The sequence below is a fragment of the Tyto alba genome, unplaced genomic scaffold (assembly GCF_018691265.1).
Source record: "Tyto alba isolate M040663 unplaced genomic scaffold, T.alba_DEE_v4.0 Super-Scaffold_5, whole genome shotgun sequence".
NCBI lineage: Eukaryota > Metazoa > Chordata > Aves > Strigiformes > Tytonidae > Tyto > Tyto alba.
This window is the reverse complement of record NW_024881326.1, coordinates 23,407,319-23,423,143: the sequence shown is the minus strand read 5'-3', so window position 1 is coordinate 23,423,143 and position 15,825 is coordinate 23,407,319. Positions and strand designations below refer to the sequence as shown.

The window sequence follows — 15,825 nt, the reverse complement described above, 5'->3', positions numbered from 1 at the left end:
CCCGCCTCTAAGCTATTCTAGCTACTGGGCAGGCACAGGAGGAAACATTCAGACGTTTTATAATGAGCTTTCTGCCTGGACTTTGTCTTCGCTGTGTCATTTTCATCATTGCTGCAGCAGTAGGAATGGCTGCCTTGTTTAGGGGTTAGGGCTGCCTTGGGGCATCTGGCTGTGGGGGCCGTGAGAGCGAGCAGCACGGGGCCACCTCCTCCTCCAGCCGTTGGAGAGGAGGCTGTGACACCAGAGCTTGCAGCTTTCAAACAGTTAAAACCCAGAATGTGAATCTTCAGTGTTTCTAACCTTTTCCCTTTCTGTTTCCTTTTCTGCTGCCTGGATTTATGCCATTATGCTCTCTTTTAAGCTTACAGATTTTGGTAATTCAGTAAAGGTACATAAGCCAATTGTGCACAGTGACTTGTTAAAGATGAGCTTGAAATGAATTGTTTTGGTGTATTCACTGCTGCGCGGGAGACTTGAATTTTCTTTTTCATACATTTCAGGATTCCAGAGCTTATTTCCACCTCCTCAATCAAATTGCACCTAAAGGGCAGAAAGAAGGAGAGCCTCAGATCAATATTAATATGTCGGGTTTCAATGTAAGTGTTCAGGCTGTTGTGTCCTCATGCTGTACAATTGTGAACTACCTGCACCCTGTAATTGCCCCATGACATCTAGGTAACATGGTATCTTAATTTCTAGAGCGTGTAAAGTATCAGTGGGTGTGTGTGCACCTCAGTTATGTGCTAAATGAGTGGCTGTTGCAGGCCTGATCACTACCTGCCAATTAACATATATGATTAAGAAATCACTAGTGGATTTGCTCCATTTGGGAGCATGCTGATTTCTGCTTTTGAACCACCAAGTTCAAAAAGCAGAAAAGTCGAAAAGTGTGGAAAGCTTGGAAAGCACCATGCTAGCAAGGATACCAAGACAAACTGGGACGAGTGCATCTGCAGCAGCAGGGATTAGCGTACATGCTTCGGCCCTTTGCTTAACAACTGATGCCTAATGAAGGTGGGTGGAGTTGTGACGTTGCCCCAGGTTGCAGTCAGGAGCTTCCCATCTGCTCTGCAGCCCTATCTCTTCCATGACAGCTCTTGCCTTGCATCCCTGGCAGGAAAAGGATGACTTGCGGAGAGCGGAGTACATGCTTCAGCAGGCAGATCGGCTGGGCTGCCGGCAGTTCGTCACGCCGGCTGATGTGGTCAGTGGCAATCCCAAACTGAACCTGGCCTTCGTTGCCAACCTGTTCAACAAGTACCCAGCACTTACCAAGCCTGAAAACCAGGACATTGACTGGACCCTACTGGAAGGTGATGGCAGTATCAGTCACAAAATTAGCAGGAGGGAAATATCTAAAGTAAACACTTGTGTCACAAGAGGCTGTGCCCAACAGAGGTATCTCCATTGAAATAACACCTGTGGTTTGAGGCATCATTGCTGCAGTGGTTGTTTATTGACTTGGGGCAGATGAGAAGGGTACTTGACACCCTGTTCAGCTGCTCGGACCTTGATGTGGAGCCTGAACCTGTAGGAGCTCTGCCAGCAGCCCGTCAGTCCCCGTGCCAGGGCTGGGAAGTTGGTTCTGCCATTTCCTGTGATGGGCAGGAGCACCTCATTAGTGCAGCAAGACGTTATTGGGAGCACTAATTGTTGGCAGAACTGGGATTAGAGCTGTAGCTGCCTGGGAGCCAGGCAGCTAACTCCCATGTGAAAGACCTTTCTCTACTACTTTTTCTTGCAGAAAGTGCAGAAGGCATGCTCTTCTGAGGCCTGGCAACCCTCTTCCTTCGAAAAAATTACAGTAGCAATAATACCCTGTTTTCTCCTCGGAAACCTAATTGATGAACTATGCTGCTTAAAGCTCTCAGCCTTGCCAGGTGAAAAACCCTGTGCAGCTTTGAGCTTGCAGAAATTGCATGAACCTGTTTTCTCTCATCTAGGAGAGACACGTGAGGAACGGACCTTCCGCAACTGGATGAATTCCCTTGGTGTGAACCCCCATGTAAATCACCTCTACGGGTAAGCATGAGGCTCTTGGGGGAGACCCGACTACATCGAAGTAGAGATGTGCCCACACCAGCGTGCTGTTGCCCACAGTGCCGAGCAAAGAACTTGAGAGATGGTGATGGTAGGGAGTGGGAGACGCTCACCATACCATTCCTGCAGCCTGTAGCTTAGGGATTTCTGAGCTAGGACTTGGCACACCAGCAGTTGGCTTTGAGGGCTGAAGACAGTTGGTTTATTTTCCCCTATCTTGTGCCAGTTGGCACCCTGCGATCCCAGTACATTTAGATCTGCCTGTCCAACTGCATTAAAGCAACTAGAACTAAATTCCCTGTCACCTAATTTTAAGGCTTAACCAAGACATGACAGTTGGGAGGCAAGATACTCTGGGTCCCTGTAGTCTGTGGAGAGAGGTGGCTACCTTTGCATTTTACGTAGCAAAATTTGTCCATGGATCTGTTGCTGATTACCATGCTAAAACTTGCTCTAGATCAGTAGCTAGCTGATGTTAAGCATGGAGCATTTCTCCTGACTAGAAAACTACAAAATGTTTTGAATTTCTTTTTTCTTTAGGGTTGTTGAAATTGCAACAACCCATAAAGAGCAGTAATTTTTTGTGATGTGATACAATTAGAGTGCATTTAAACCTTGAAACATTAGGCTTAATCAATGTTTTCCACTTTAGCGATCTCCAAGATGCATTGGTAATACTACAGTTATATGAAAAGATCAAAGTTCCTGTTGACTGGAATAAGGTTAACAAGCCTCCGTACCCTAAGCTTGGAGCAAATATGAAAAAGGTAAACGTTTCAAAAGACTTTAAAAGAAGCCCTGGATGCTAAAATTTCCTATTTGAGGCTTACAGTCAGGTGAATGTATTTGTGAGTGATTTTCTGTTTAAACTCTTTTTACTGTGCAGCTAGAAAACTGTAACTATGCTGTAGACTTGGGAAAGCATCCAGCTAAATTCTCCCTGGTTGGCATCGGAGGACAGGATCTGAATGATGGGAACCCAACGCTGACACTAGCCTTAGTCTGGCAGTTGATGAGAAGGTAGGACCCATCTCAAACATGTAAAACTTGTGAATGGAGTACAGAGTTGGGGAAGTTTTTTTGTTATGAGAGCACTGCAGCAGTGGAACAGGTCACCCAGAAAGACTGTAAAGCCTCTGCCCTTGGGGGGGTTCTGAGAAACAGCTGGAGAAAACTGCGGCAGAGCTGATCCTGCTGAACACGGGAGGCTGGAGCAGAGACTTCCAGAGAACCCACTGGTGGATCTATGAACATCCTGCTGACCACGATCACCTCTTTCTCTTGCCTGCCTAAGTCTGGTCCACATCCAGAAACCCTAGGCAGGAACATTTACACAACTTTTATGATCTAATTTTTAACTGGAAATTGAGAGAGAAACATTCCAGGGCTGCTTTATAACCCCTTTCTGCATTGAAATGGGGAGAAGAAGAAACTTAATACCAAATAAAGTTGACCGTCCTTTTTCTTACCTATTTCTGAAGAGTTATAAGATGATGCAAATACATAGCTGCAAAATAGCTGCATGGTAGCTCCTTATTTGGCATTAGAGGTCAGAATGCTATCCTGTGAGTTGATGCACACTTTCTGAGTAATGTGTTACCCCTATGGAGCACATGGTCAATGGTGAAACAGTTCAACAAGTGTCCTGAGTCCAGAAAGACTAAATGCTTCAACAGAAATCACACTTCAGATAAGATAGATGATTATTCCTTTTTGCTAAAGGAGTTTTTTTTAAGGAAAAAAAAAAAAAAAAGTCTCAGCTCTGCTTCCGTGAATACTTTCCAAGCTGCCATGGGCTCACATTGCATCCTGGCTGCACTCTCACCAGGGCTTTGCCCAGGCTCTGTGCCTAATCTTATTCTCTCTGCTGGTTCTCAGGTACACGCTGAATGTCCTCGAGGACCTGGGTGATGGTCAGAAAGCTAATGATGACATTATAGTCAGCTGGGTAAACCAGACCCTGAAAGAAGCTGGCAAGTCCACCTCCATCCAGAACTTCAAGGTACAGGTTCTCTTCTTTCATCCCAAAGGAGAAGGGTGCCCCGAAAAATATTTCCCTGGCTGGAGAAACAGCAGGGGCATTGTAGAAAGGGGTTTAAACAGAACAGGATTCAGTCTGTGATGGGAACAAAGTGGCTTCGAACTAGCAGAGAGGAGACTTGTTAGGACTGCCCACGGTGGGGGATGAGAGCCGATGGGGGGGCAGAGGAGGGGGGGTGGTCGGGCTCCGGGGACGAGGTGGGGCCCGGGATGCTGGTAAGCACAGGGGTGGGAGCTGGTGAGCGTTGTCCCTGGGGGTCTGGTCAGTGGGGCAGACCTGCTGCCTGCACACCGGTTACTCCGTAGTATTTTCAGAGCACTTGCAGTAAATTGGGGTCATGATCTTGCAGGATCATTACAAGAAGCAGCAGCAGTTTGGGTTTCCCTCTGGTCCAGCCTGGGAATAATCACTAACACTGCTGCTTTGAAATGGCTTGTTTAAAGCTTGTTGGGTTGCTTGTTGCAGAGCAGCTGAATTGAGGTGAGATTTACACCTTAAGGATTAGACATTCATCTTTACTTGTCTGTTCCTGTATTCTTTAGGACAAGACTATCAGCACGAGCTTGGCGGTTGTGGATTTAATTGATGCTATACAGCCTGGTTGTATCAACTATGACCTTGTAAAGACTGGTCATCTATCGGAAGATGACAAACAAAATAATGCTAAGTAAGTTTGCTATCTCAAAAGCTGTTTTGCATTGAAAGAGTGTTCCTTCTATGCATTGGCCTCAAGCTGTAAGTGTTTTTACACAGTTTATTACTGTGGTTTTCAACCTCTTTTAACACTCTACCTTTTAGACAGGCAGCACTTCCTGAAATCTAATTGCTGTCCTTGCCCATAACGTTGGAGGGAGTAGTGGGCCAGACCCTCTTGCTTGTTGAGAGAAATGCAGAGCAGCCCAAGCATTTCTTAGCAATGATGTCCCGTTTCTCACCTGCTCAGGCGTATGAGGTGCTCAGCCAGGGGCTCAGGGTTTTGAAATTGAACCCTTGTATGTCTCATGTCTTGTTGAATCACAGTAGGTTGTCGAGTTTAAAGTATGCCTATTAAAACATGCCTTTGAAATGTGTGTTCTGTGACTGTTCTGCAGTGACAGAATGACAGCAGTTTCTTGCAGATAAGTCTTGCTTGATTATTTTTAAAGAGCAAACAGAAGGGGAAGTGTAACTGTTGATTAATCCTTGGTTATGCACGCTATCTATTAGCCCTAACAAATAATTGCAATTTTTTGAACTGTTGGTACAGGGGACTTGGCACCCAAAGGTCAATTTATGCATTAAAGACAGTTTCCTCTACTGTGGAAAAGGAATGCAGAAAAAGATCAAAAGAGCATTTACAAAACAAACACATGTGGTGTGATCAGACTGTTGTACATCTTGAATCTTAATAAAGAGGGTAATAGGTGAAACTGGGTTGGATGGGGCAGGAGCTGACTTGTCATTTACTGTTAACAGTCTCAGTGCTGACCCACTCATCTTTCCATGGTGAATAGGTATGCTGTGTCCATGGCAAGAAGAATTGGTGCCAGAGTTTATGCTCTTCCAGAAGATCTTGTGGAGGTGAAACCGAAGATGGTCATGACCGTGTTTGCCTGCTTGATGGGCAGAGGAATGAAACGAGTATAAAAGGGTTGATCCATGTAAAGGAAAAAACAAAAAAACCAAACCAAAATGCAACAAAAACCCAACCTGCCACCCTGGGTGCATGAGTAGCAGATCAGCTGTGACCATGTTGAAATGCCGTTGTCCTAGGAAATGTTGAAGTTCAAAGGACTTTGTTTTGCTTTGCAAGACAAACTCTGACCAAAATACTCAGGGAGAGGAGTTTTAACCAACAGACGTGCTCTTTTCCCAAAGGAAAGTTTAACTTACCAAGAGCTCACAGAAATGCATTCATAACAGACCTGCATCTTGTAACACTGCTCTGGAGCTGTTTTCATTCCATTATTTCTCAGATACTTGGTGCATGGTTTTGTTTGTTTTTTTGTTTTTTTTTTTTTTTTTTTTGTTTTACCCTACAAGTAAAGGGCTACAAGGTGGTTGGTGTAAGTTGTAATGGAAACACATCTAATTTCTATCTGCAATCCAGTTTAATTTCTGTCGTATGGCCCAAGCATATTCTAGGTTTGAGCACTTCCTTAACTTTGCAAATAAAGCGACAGTACAAGTTGGGACCTGCAGGCCAGCTCACAATGCTAAATGAGAAATGTGTAATTAGGAAGATGGATCTTCCTCTGGTATTCTCTGTACATGGTGCTTTTTTTACACATCTAACTGTTTTGATTACTTTACAAATAAAGCATGGCAGTCTTTTCTCTTGCTGCTTATAAAAAGGGGTTTTTTGGTTATTTTGTTTGTTTTTTTTTTTTTAAAGTTACACTATATATGAGAATACCACCATCCTTGGACCTGTTGCTATAACATATGATACCATGTTGCTGTTGGCACGGTTACACCTGAGAATGGAAGTGAATGCATTTTTGTATGCATCTTGGTTCAGTTCTGTGCACCTAGAAAATAATTTTTACAAAAATCTGCATGAAAACTATAACTTTTTTATTTAAAATGCTGTTGGATATAAAACCATACTACATTGTGGGGAGGTTTTGTGCAGGGAAGAGGCAAATATTATAAGCAGCAGGGTTCAGTAAACTGAACAGCAAATGTGCTGGAAACTAAAACTATTTTTACAGATAAAAGGAAGCATTGTCGCCAAAGAAGGAAGATGCTGTATCCATAGGATTTAATATTATCTTGCTTTGGCAAGCTGTTTGCTATATTTTGAGATCATACTGCTATTCCAAGCTATTCAAAGTGATGTAATATGGTGGCAAAGCATTAGTTGAAATAAAAACATTTAAATACATGCTTCTTTCCTTATTTGCCAGTGACCCAGCGTGGCAGTCTGTCCTCAGTTGCTTCTAGCTTTGCTTTGGTTGATCTTCTCGTTTTGTGCCAGGTCCATTGGGACTGGGCTGTGCCTGAGGAGCTCTTGTTTTTTAAAACGGGTGCTGGCAGTGCAGTTATTCTCAAACTGTGTTTTAGTGAGGTTTTGCCTTTATGGTACTTTCTGTAAAACCTTGCTCTTGAAGTCTTACTGTGTGCCCAGAGATGATGTCTGTGGGTGTAGGGGAAGAGCCCTGTTAGGGCAAAACCCAGAAGGGGAGGAAGAAAAGTTGTTCCCTGTGTCAGGAACGTGCCAACCTGGGCTCATTCCCAGAAACCATGGCTCTGGGGGCATAGTGACAGCCGACACGAGTCTGGTGTGATTTGAGTCTGGGCATGCTGTGGTGGGAGAGGGGATGCCCAGTGGCCCCCGGCTCCTGGCGGGGATTTGCCTACTTGCTGTGTCCAGCGAGGCTGGAAGGGCGCTGGAGGGACGTGGTGATCCCAATGCACCAATTCCTTCACTCGGGCAACCCATGGGCGAGAGCATCAGTGTCTGGTGAGCTTTGCCAAAACCAGCTGACAGCTCAGAAGTTCCCAGAACCACCCGTGGCTCTGATGAAAACCAAGAACAATTTGCGTGAGCCTGGTGTCATGCAAACAAACTTCTTTGGCCTTAACTTCATCAACCTGGTCTGGGTTGTCCCTGACCTGTCTGGAATGATTTTTTTTGTTTGTTTTCAGCGGTGAAAACAGGTAGGTACGTTTTGTGCAAGAGGCATGTTGCAGCTCGTCTGCTGATGGAATGGGGATGCGTTTGTGCGTTAACCCAGAATACAGTTAGGTGCCCGGCCTTCTCTCTGGGCACCGTCTTGGGCAAACAAGGTGGCACAGCCGTGGGCTTAAGCCACTTCAAAACTCCCACAAGCCAAACGCTTGGATGAGCGTGGTGAACCCAGCTGCCAAATCTCATTCCCCATCCATGCTCCAAACCGTCCTACGGTGTGAAGGTGCTGGTGCGAAGGAGCTCTGTTCCAGTGCTGCTGTCAGTGCTCCTGAACCACGCACGTGGTTGTGTCCTTGTTTTCTAAAGCAATAAGGGGGAAAAAAAGGGAAAAAAAACAAGTCCCTTTTATTGTGACCTTGTCCTTCATGAGAGATTGCTGCAGAAGCAGATCCTGCTGGAAAGAGATGTCTGTTGAAGCAGATCATCTGAAGCCCACGGTAAGAATTGCATGGTTTCCTTTTGTTTTCTTCTTTGGATTTTTCAGGTAATTAAGTGTAATCATATGAGCGAGGTTATCTGGGACCCACGAGGCTCTGCCTTGGTAGCGCGGTGGGGTGATGTGGGTGTCTGTGCTGGATGAGTGCCGGGTGATGCACTGCGATCACACAGGTCGTGCCGTAGAACCTCCCAGGTTTTTTTTCTGGATTTTTTTTTTTTTTTTTTTTTTTTTTTGGCAGCCAGATGCGCGGGTCCCCGGTGCAGCAGCAGCGGGCAGCGAATGTGGCTCCAACGTCAGAGCGACAGAGAGTCAGCCTGGGGCTGGCATGCCATCCAGGGGCAAGCGCTCTGTGCTCCAGCCCACTGCACCCACACCCCGGCCGGGCGTGGGTGCCGGGGTGCAGGGTGACCTGCGGAGGGGCGGGAGGCCAGGAGAGCGCGGGGGGGGCCGTTTGCAGCGCGGAGGATGAGGAATCGCTAATGCCTGAGAACGTGGAGGGCTGTGCTGCTTTGGGAATCGCAAGTTTGGGACAGGAGAGTGTGGAGATGCTGCTTTTCGAGAAACTTTGGGGTTTGGTGCTTGAAATATTTATCAATTTTCCTTGCTTGGTTTGAGAACCGTGGTCGGAGTGAGATGCCGCCGCCTCAGCCTCGCTTCTGGAATCAGAAATCTTCCTCTGCCCCTCCCGCTGCTTCTGGGCTGCAATGCCACGTGCCATCTTTCCTCATCTTTAACGGACAGAGGCAAATCTGCTACTAGGTGCTGGTCCTTCAAAGTATGGCGAGAGGTTGCTGGGGGAACAGCAGGGACCGCTCTGCTAAAAGCAAAGGAGGGACGTGTTTATTTGAAGCGGCAGCTGCTTCTGTATCATCATGCCTCATGTGGGCTTCAGGGGTGAAAGTTTATATGGGGGCTAGTTGAGTGATAGGGGCTTAACTTTTCTGTGTGTAGGAGATGGAAACAGAGCTGGGGAAAGGGAGGAATTTGGCAGGGAGCTGGAGAGGGGCTGGTGCAGCTGCGAGGAGACATGCAGCGGTCAGGGCACGGGATGCGCTGGCGCCGGCTGGGAGCACGGGCTGCTCGGAGAGCGCCGGCAGCAGCAAACCCTCTCAGCGGTTTACTGCATGAAGCCTCACGTACAGTTGGCTGGGAACTTTCCACTGGTACAAATGTTTAATAAGAAAATATGTAACCAAAGCTTCCCACAGGAAATCGCCTGTGTTTTCACTGAAGATGGAGAGATATACCATAAGTAGAGTCACATCCATCCCACTGAAACAGGGGTCTAGTGATTTATAGCACTGGCTGGAGGTATGGAATAATTAAGCTCAAAATTCTCAGAGTTTGGAAGTGACCCCGTGCATCTGCCCTTTCTTGCCTCTTTTGCCTCTTGGTATTTGGTTAAAGGGGGAAAATTGGGAAAATTGGATACTCTCACAATTACTGCATGGGAAAGCAACTCCTTCTGCTGGGTGTATTTAAGAAACAGGCTAACTCAAAGAGATTTTGGGTCAAAGGAAAGCAGAGATCTGACAGTGAAGGTAAGGCAGACAGGATAAATCCCAGTGCTTTCTCAAAAGAAAGCCCCTGGCAAGCAAGCTTCCAAAACAGTTTCTTTTTTGTCAAAGACTCCTAAAAGTTTGAGAGGAGCCAGAGATGTAAGCTTTAGCACGTTTCATTGTTCCTGCAAGTCTTTTTGCTCTTTAATATTCAATTTATTTGGTTTTATTAATGAAATTACTTGGTTTCATTTATTAAATTACATGCTTTTGTTTCCAAGGTTTTTTAGCAGTGTCAACTTTATTCATGCTGAAATTTATTTTTTTTTAAAGAGCTGAACTTGCTGCTACCTTCATGAGTGCATGTTGTCCTTGAGGATCTCTTTCAAATGTCTTTCCAATCCCAGACTGAATCTTCGGGGCCTGTGTTTTTTGATGGAAGTTTTTCTTGTATTCCTTGCAAATTTCATTTTTTTGTGGATAAAAAACATAGCCATAGGTTCTTCCTGAGTGTGCTCTGAACAACTTGTTAAATATTTCTATTGCTGCTTCATTTTAGCACAGAAGCAAATTTAGTTGTGTTCTTGTTCAGTGTTTAACCAGGTGGTGGCGTAAAAGTGGAAGGAATATTTTCTGCAAGCACCAGAGGAGACAAGGCTCTCCTTCATACAAACTATTCACCAACTGATACTTTTCAGTGGAAAAAATCTAATTTTGTAGGGACTTTAAAAAATTGCTCAGGTGGATTTTATTTGCTTGTTTTTTACTTCTGCCTTTTTCTATTGCAGATAGATAGCAGAGAGGATTGCAAAAGCAAGAAGCAAAGCGGAGTTTTTTTTCTACTATTTCCCAAAGTGTGTGAAGCTGAGGAAAGTGAAGATGGTGCTGAATACACAAACAAAACGTAAGCAAAAATGTATTGACCATTGAATACTTTGCACAAGTGCAATCACAAATCTGATAACCAGGAAGACAAAGCATATGTGGGTTTGTTGTGCAGCCCCATTTTGTCCCTTCACTGGTGCAACAGCAACGGTTGGTCTTACTCTGCCCTCCACAAGTTTCCCTTGTCAAAATGTGCTGGTTTGTGTGTTTTCAGCACTAAGCAAAGGCTTATTTCTCTCTTAACTGTTATCAGCTCAGGATAATTCCTCTAAGGACAGGCAAGCTGTGGGGTGTCTGCCACGTGTTCGGCTGGTTCCTTCTGTGAGAGCTCACTAACCACCGGGCATGTCTTGTGGCAAGTGTTTATAGAGTGATAATTGCTGAAAATTTGGGCATCTCTCTGCAATGTTGTCTAGGTATTCTTGCTTTTAGAAGTCTGATGAGAAATAATCACTGAAAACATCTTGGAGAAAAAGCCAAAGAGCTGTAAAGAACAAAGTTCCTCAGACCTGTGCTGCCACCAGCCTGCAAAACCGATGATAAGGTCAGAGCAAGGGAGGCAACCATGGTCAGTGGCAGCTCTGTCACGGTGGCTTTAGGAATTACTCAATTCCTGAAGTCTCCCAAAGGTGGAAAACAAAGAGACATCGTGAGGCACACATGCTGTCTGTGTGGATCGAGTCTTTTGCGCTCTAGCAGCCAAAGCCAAGGGAAGACCAAGTTATTTCTGCAGGACAGGTCTCTGTAGGCAGATTCCCTCACTCTACCTCTGGCACAGTTTAATCTCTGCAGGAAATCCAGATCTGATGAGTGCAAATAGCCAGCATTGACTGTGCCTGGTGCCTGAAGGACAGGATTTGCCATCGCTGTTACTGTGAGCACCAGGCACCTTGGTTGAGCACCAGCAAATGGTGCTGCTGGTTCTGGAGGTTGTGGGGCTGCTCCTGCGACCTGCAGAGCAGATGAGTTTCCCCTTTCAAGGGGCTGGGGTTTAACCCAGCGAGGTACACTATCTGACCAGGAACATGTTGCAAGTCAATAAGCTTGCAAAGGAAAAAGCAATGAAAAATGCTTAATATTTCTGGCTGTGACTGCATCAGTGGGCAAGGGAAGAGCTATGGCTGTCACCTATGTGGACTTCTCTAAGGCCTTTGACGTGGTTCCCCACAGCATCCTTCTCTCTAAATTGGAGAGATGCGGGTTTGATGGATGGACTGTTCAGTGGGTGAGGAATTGGTTGGATGGTCGCATCCAGAGGGTAGTGGCCAACAGCTCAATGTCCAAACGGAGATCTGTGTTGAGTGGTGTCCCTCAGGGGACTGTACTGGGACCAGTACTCTTTAATATCTTCATCAGTGACACAGAGAGTGGGATCGATGCACCCCCAGCAAGTTCACCCACGCCCCCGAGCTGTGTGGTGGGGGACAGGCGGGAGGGCAGGGATGGCACCCAGAGGGACCTGGGCAGGCTGGAGAGGGGGGCCCGGGCAAACCTCATGGGGTTCAACAAGGCCAAGGGCAAGGGCCTGCAGTGCTGGGGCCAGCTCGGGGGCCCCCAACAGCAGAAGGACCCGGAGCTGCTCGAGCGGGGCCAGAGGAGGCCACGGAGATGCTGGGGGGGCTGGAGCAGCTCCCCTGGGGGGCCGGGCTGAGAGAGTTGGGGGGGTTCAGCCTGGAGAAGAGAAGGCTCCGGGGGGACCTTATTGCAGCCTTTCCATACTTGAAGGGGGCTTATAAGAAAGATGGGGACAAACTTTTCAGTAGGGCCTGTTGTAATAGGACAAGGGTAATGGTTTTAAACTCAGAGAGGGTAGATTTAGGTTAGATAAAAGGAAGAAATTTCTTATGATGAGGGTGGTTGAAACACTGGAACATGTTGCCCAGAGAGGTGGCAGATGCCCCCTCCCTGGAAGGGTTCAAGGCCAGGTTGGACGGGGCTCTGAGCAGCCTGATCTAGTTGAAGATGGCTCTGGTCATTGCAGAGGGGGTTGGACTAGATGACCTTTAAAGATCCCTTCTAACCCAAACTATTCTATGATGCTCTGATTCTGCACCAGCTTGAGGAAGGCTGTGTCTTTGAGCCTGTTCTGCTGAAGCTCGCATGACTTCTCTCCATTGTTGTGCCACCACAGGATGCTTATTTGTCAGTTCAACAGAACTGAGTGGGATGTTTGGAGTGGCTGTGCAGGGGATGGTGAGGAGGAAGGGGAGGGTGAGGATGCAGATCAGTGTTAAATCTCCAAAGAGAAAGGGGTGTAGTTTAACCTTGGCTCTTATACTACTACTAGTACTGTAAATGAAGTTCATCCCTGGCCATGTGGCTGCTCGCGGCTCTGATGCAGCACACAGATGGCATAAGAGGTTTCTAATGGAGCATCACATAGTCCACAGCAGGATTTGGGCTGTTTTCAATATACCTGCAGCAATGGAAAACTCCCTTTGGGAAGATGGAGAAGGCTAATCCTTGTGAGGGAGGGAAGAAAGGTGAGTGCTGCTGTGATGGAGGCATCATGATGACCCGTCAGTGTCTCCCAGCAGCTGGAGGTGGCTCAAGGGTTTGGCACTGGTGTGATGATGTGCCTGAGCTCATTGACAAAATGCAAGGAGACACAAGTCATACAGACCATCCCTGAGACAAATGAGCTATTGGCAGGGGTAAATGCAGTTGCACTGCCTAAGGCTCAATACTGTGAGGAGCAGCTCAGCGATAAAAAGTTTTAGTTGGTGACGTTTTCGCCCACTCCTCCAACACTATCTTATATTCTAACACCAAAGCACCTCTCGTGCCAGCTGTGGGAAGCTCCTGCACACTCACAGAGATGCTGATGGACTGAGCCTTTTCTAGGGACTCCAGATGTGCTGGAACACATGCAATTTATTCCTCCTTCAGCAGTACTCACAATATCCCCAGTGCAGGCTGAGCACAGGAAGGCAAACCTCCCCCGAGAGATCACACCTGGCTGTGGTCAGGCGGGAAACAGGGAGGACAGAGGCGGTGGTGGGGCCATGCTTCCCAGCCCTGCATCACCCAGCACAAGCCCCAGCCCTTGATAATGTGACCCTTCTCCTCTGCACGTGAACTTTTACACAGAATTTTGATTTTAGCCCTTCAGATTTGAGCATTGCCCATGAATGAAAGCATTTATTCCTATGTATTAACATCCCTCTACTTCCATATAAAACCCACCTGTAGTGAAAATCATCGTTCACAAACACCGCGTAATTTAAACACTGTCAAAACGAGCCCACAGAGGTTGTCTCATCCCCTTGCAAAATACCACGCGTGGCAGAAAAATGCAAGCAGGGCGACCTTGCTGAGGAGAGCGGGGGGGCCGGGAGCCACGCTGCCACCAACCATCCTGCACTCGGCTTCGCTTGCCGGCTCAGGCGGCACCGTGCAGCCTGTCAGGTCCCCTGCACGGGGGACATCGAGTGCCACCGGGTTGTGAGGGCCCGGCGAGGCACAGTGCAGCCCCTCGACCACTCCTCCGCGTGTTGCGGTCCACCGCCAGAACCAAAGCATCTTACAGTCGCATTTCCAGGGGTTGTGGGATAAAAACAGGTACTTCAGCTTTGGCAGTTCAGCGACCAAGCGGACGGGGAGGGAGCTGAGGTTGTTCTTGCTCAGGTGGAGGAAGTGCAGCTTGTTTAAGTACCAGAATGCAGAGTCTGAGATCAAGGAGATCTGGTTGTTGTTCAGGTACAAGTTTCTCAAGTTCACCAGATGTCTGAAGGTGCAGTCAACAGCAGTGATTCTGTTGGCTGCAAGGTGTATGGTCTTGACCTGGATCAACCCATCGAAAAGCTGATTAGGCAAATCAGCGATGAAGTTGTGTCCTAAATTTAACGTGCCCAATCTGAGAAGCTTTGCAAAAGCGCCACTTTGAATGGTCCATATCCGATTCTTCCTGAGATTCAGATCGTACAGGGTTTCCAGATCTTTCAGGGAATCTCTGCCAATGGCTTCTATGTGGTTGCCCTCCAGGGACAGCCTCGTGAGGTTGGAGAGGTTCCTAAAGGCTTGTGGGACGTACCGCATGTTATTGGAGGCTAAATTAAGTCTTTTTAAGGAAGGCAGGTGTGAAAATAGAAGTGGGTGGATTTCGAAGATATTGCAGTGGGACAAATCCAAGCTGATGAGGTTTAATAGTCCTCTGAAAGTGTTGGCGTGCAGGTAGGTGAGACGTGAGTTCCTGCTGAGGTGCAGCTCTCGCAGCTTGCTGAGAGTGTGGAAGGTCCCCGGGGCCAGGAAAGTCAGATTGTTTCCATCTAGCCAGAGGCTGTGGAGGAAAGTCAGGTTTCTGAAGGTGTTGGTGGTGAGAATCCACAAATAATTATTGGAGAGGTTTAAAGAGGTGGTGGATGCTGCTATTTCTCCAGGGAGGGCTCTCAGTCCAGCTCTGTTACAGTGGGTAATCTCTTCGGGTGCACATTTGCACATGCTTGGGCATGAATCAGAGATATGCAGACTGTGTCCAGCCTTTGCTGCACAGGTAAATACAAATATAACAAAAAAGAACATGACCAGCCACAAGTCAGCTACCACATCTAATACCTGATAGGTAGTAGAGAAGAAGTCAAGAAAAAGAGCATGTACCTTTTGGATAGGTGAACCGCGAGCATTGAAGAGTCAGTTGGGCTGTGCTTTTAGTGCACAGTGAAAAATAAATTACCTGGTTCTTCCTGCTGCAGACCAATGGGGATCAAGTCTTTAGGCAGATAAAAGCTGATTAAGTGCTTGCCCTGCTGTGAAGAGTATTACCGAGAGGCGGGGAGATTTCTCAGTCGAGCATCACGCTCTGACAGTGGTTTTTCCCAACTCCTGCCCTCTGCAAACAGCCGCAGGTAACAGAATTCCCTTGGGATCTGTCTGGGAGAGGCGCCCGCTCCTGGGTTGGTCAAGGTTCTCAGGATCTGCTTGGCTCAAAACCACTCTGTTTTGGGGGGAGATTTTTTTTACTTTTCTCCGGTTAGGGTTTTACCTGAGAGCGGGTCTGCCATCCGGATGTGAGATGAGAGGCTCTCCCCCTGGCATGGCTGCACACGTTGGCAGATGTCCTGGGCTCAGGTCGGGATCCAGATGCCAAGGAAAGTGGAGCTGTGACTGAGCCCTGAGCACAGCCCTGGGGCTCCTCTGCGGTAAAACAGGAGGCTGCCAGGAGCTGTGCAAGCCTCATGCTCCCCGCAGCCGGCATCGTGGGAGGGAGAGCTGTGTCCTGGCAGAGCCTCTTCTCGGGATAAGCCCTGAG

The 15,825-nt window shown here is 47.3% G+C and overlaps 2 protein-coding genes across 7 annotated transcripts in view; one reads left to right on the top strand and one right to left on the bottom strand.

Moving 5' to 3' along the window:
* The window catches only part of PLS3 (plastin 3), a 47,546-nt gene extending 40,599 nt beyond the window's left edge, over window positions 1-6,947 (top strand). For all 6 annotated transcript variants that reach the window (XM_042807241.1, XM_042807238.1, XM_042807240.1 and 3 more), the window contains exons 9-16: window positions 501-596; window positions 1,118-1,313; window positions 1,944-2,022; window positions 2,693-2,807; window positions 2,927-3,060; window positions 3,919-4,042; window positions 4,624-4,748; window positions 5,575-6,947. In XM_042807241.1, coding sequence (XP_042663175.1) covers window positions 501-596; window positions 1,118-1,313; window positions 1,944-2,022; window positions 2,693-2,807; window positions 2,927-3,060; window positions 3,919-4,042; window positions 4,624-4,748; window positions 5,575-5,707 — 1,002 coding nt within the window. In that variant the 3' untranslated portion in view covers window positions 5,708-6,947. The remainder of the gene's footprint in view (window positions 1-500; window positions 597-1,117; window positions 1,314-1,943; window positions 2,023-2,692; window positions 2,808-2,926; window positions 3,061-3,918; window positions 4,043-4,623; window positions 4,749-5,574) is intronic.
* A 6,806-nt stretch (window positions 6,948-13,753) lies between these two features.
* Window positions 13,754-15,098, bottom strand: LOC104360057 (nyctalopin-like). Its single transcript, XM_009965935.3, has one exon. The coding sequence runs from the start codon at window positions 15,096-15,098 to the stop codon at window positions 13,836-13,838; it is 1,263 nt and encodes a 420-aa protein (XP_009964237.3). The 3' UTR covers window positions 13,754-13,835.
* Between the last annotated feature and the right edge of the window lie 727 nt (window positions 15,099-15,825).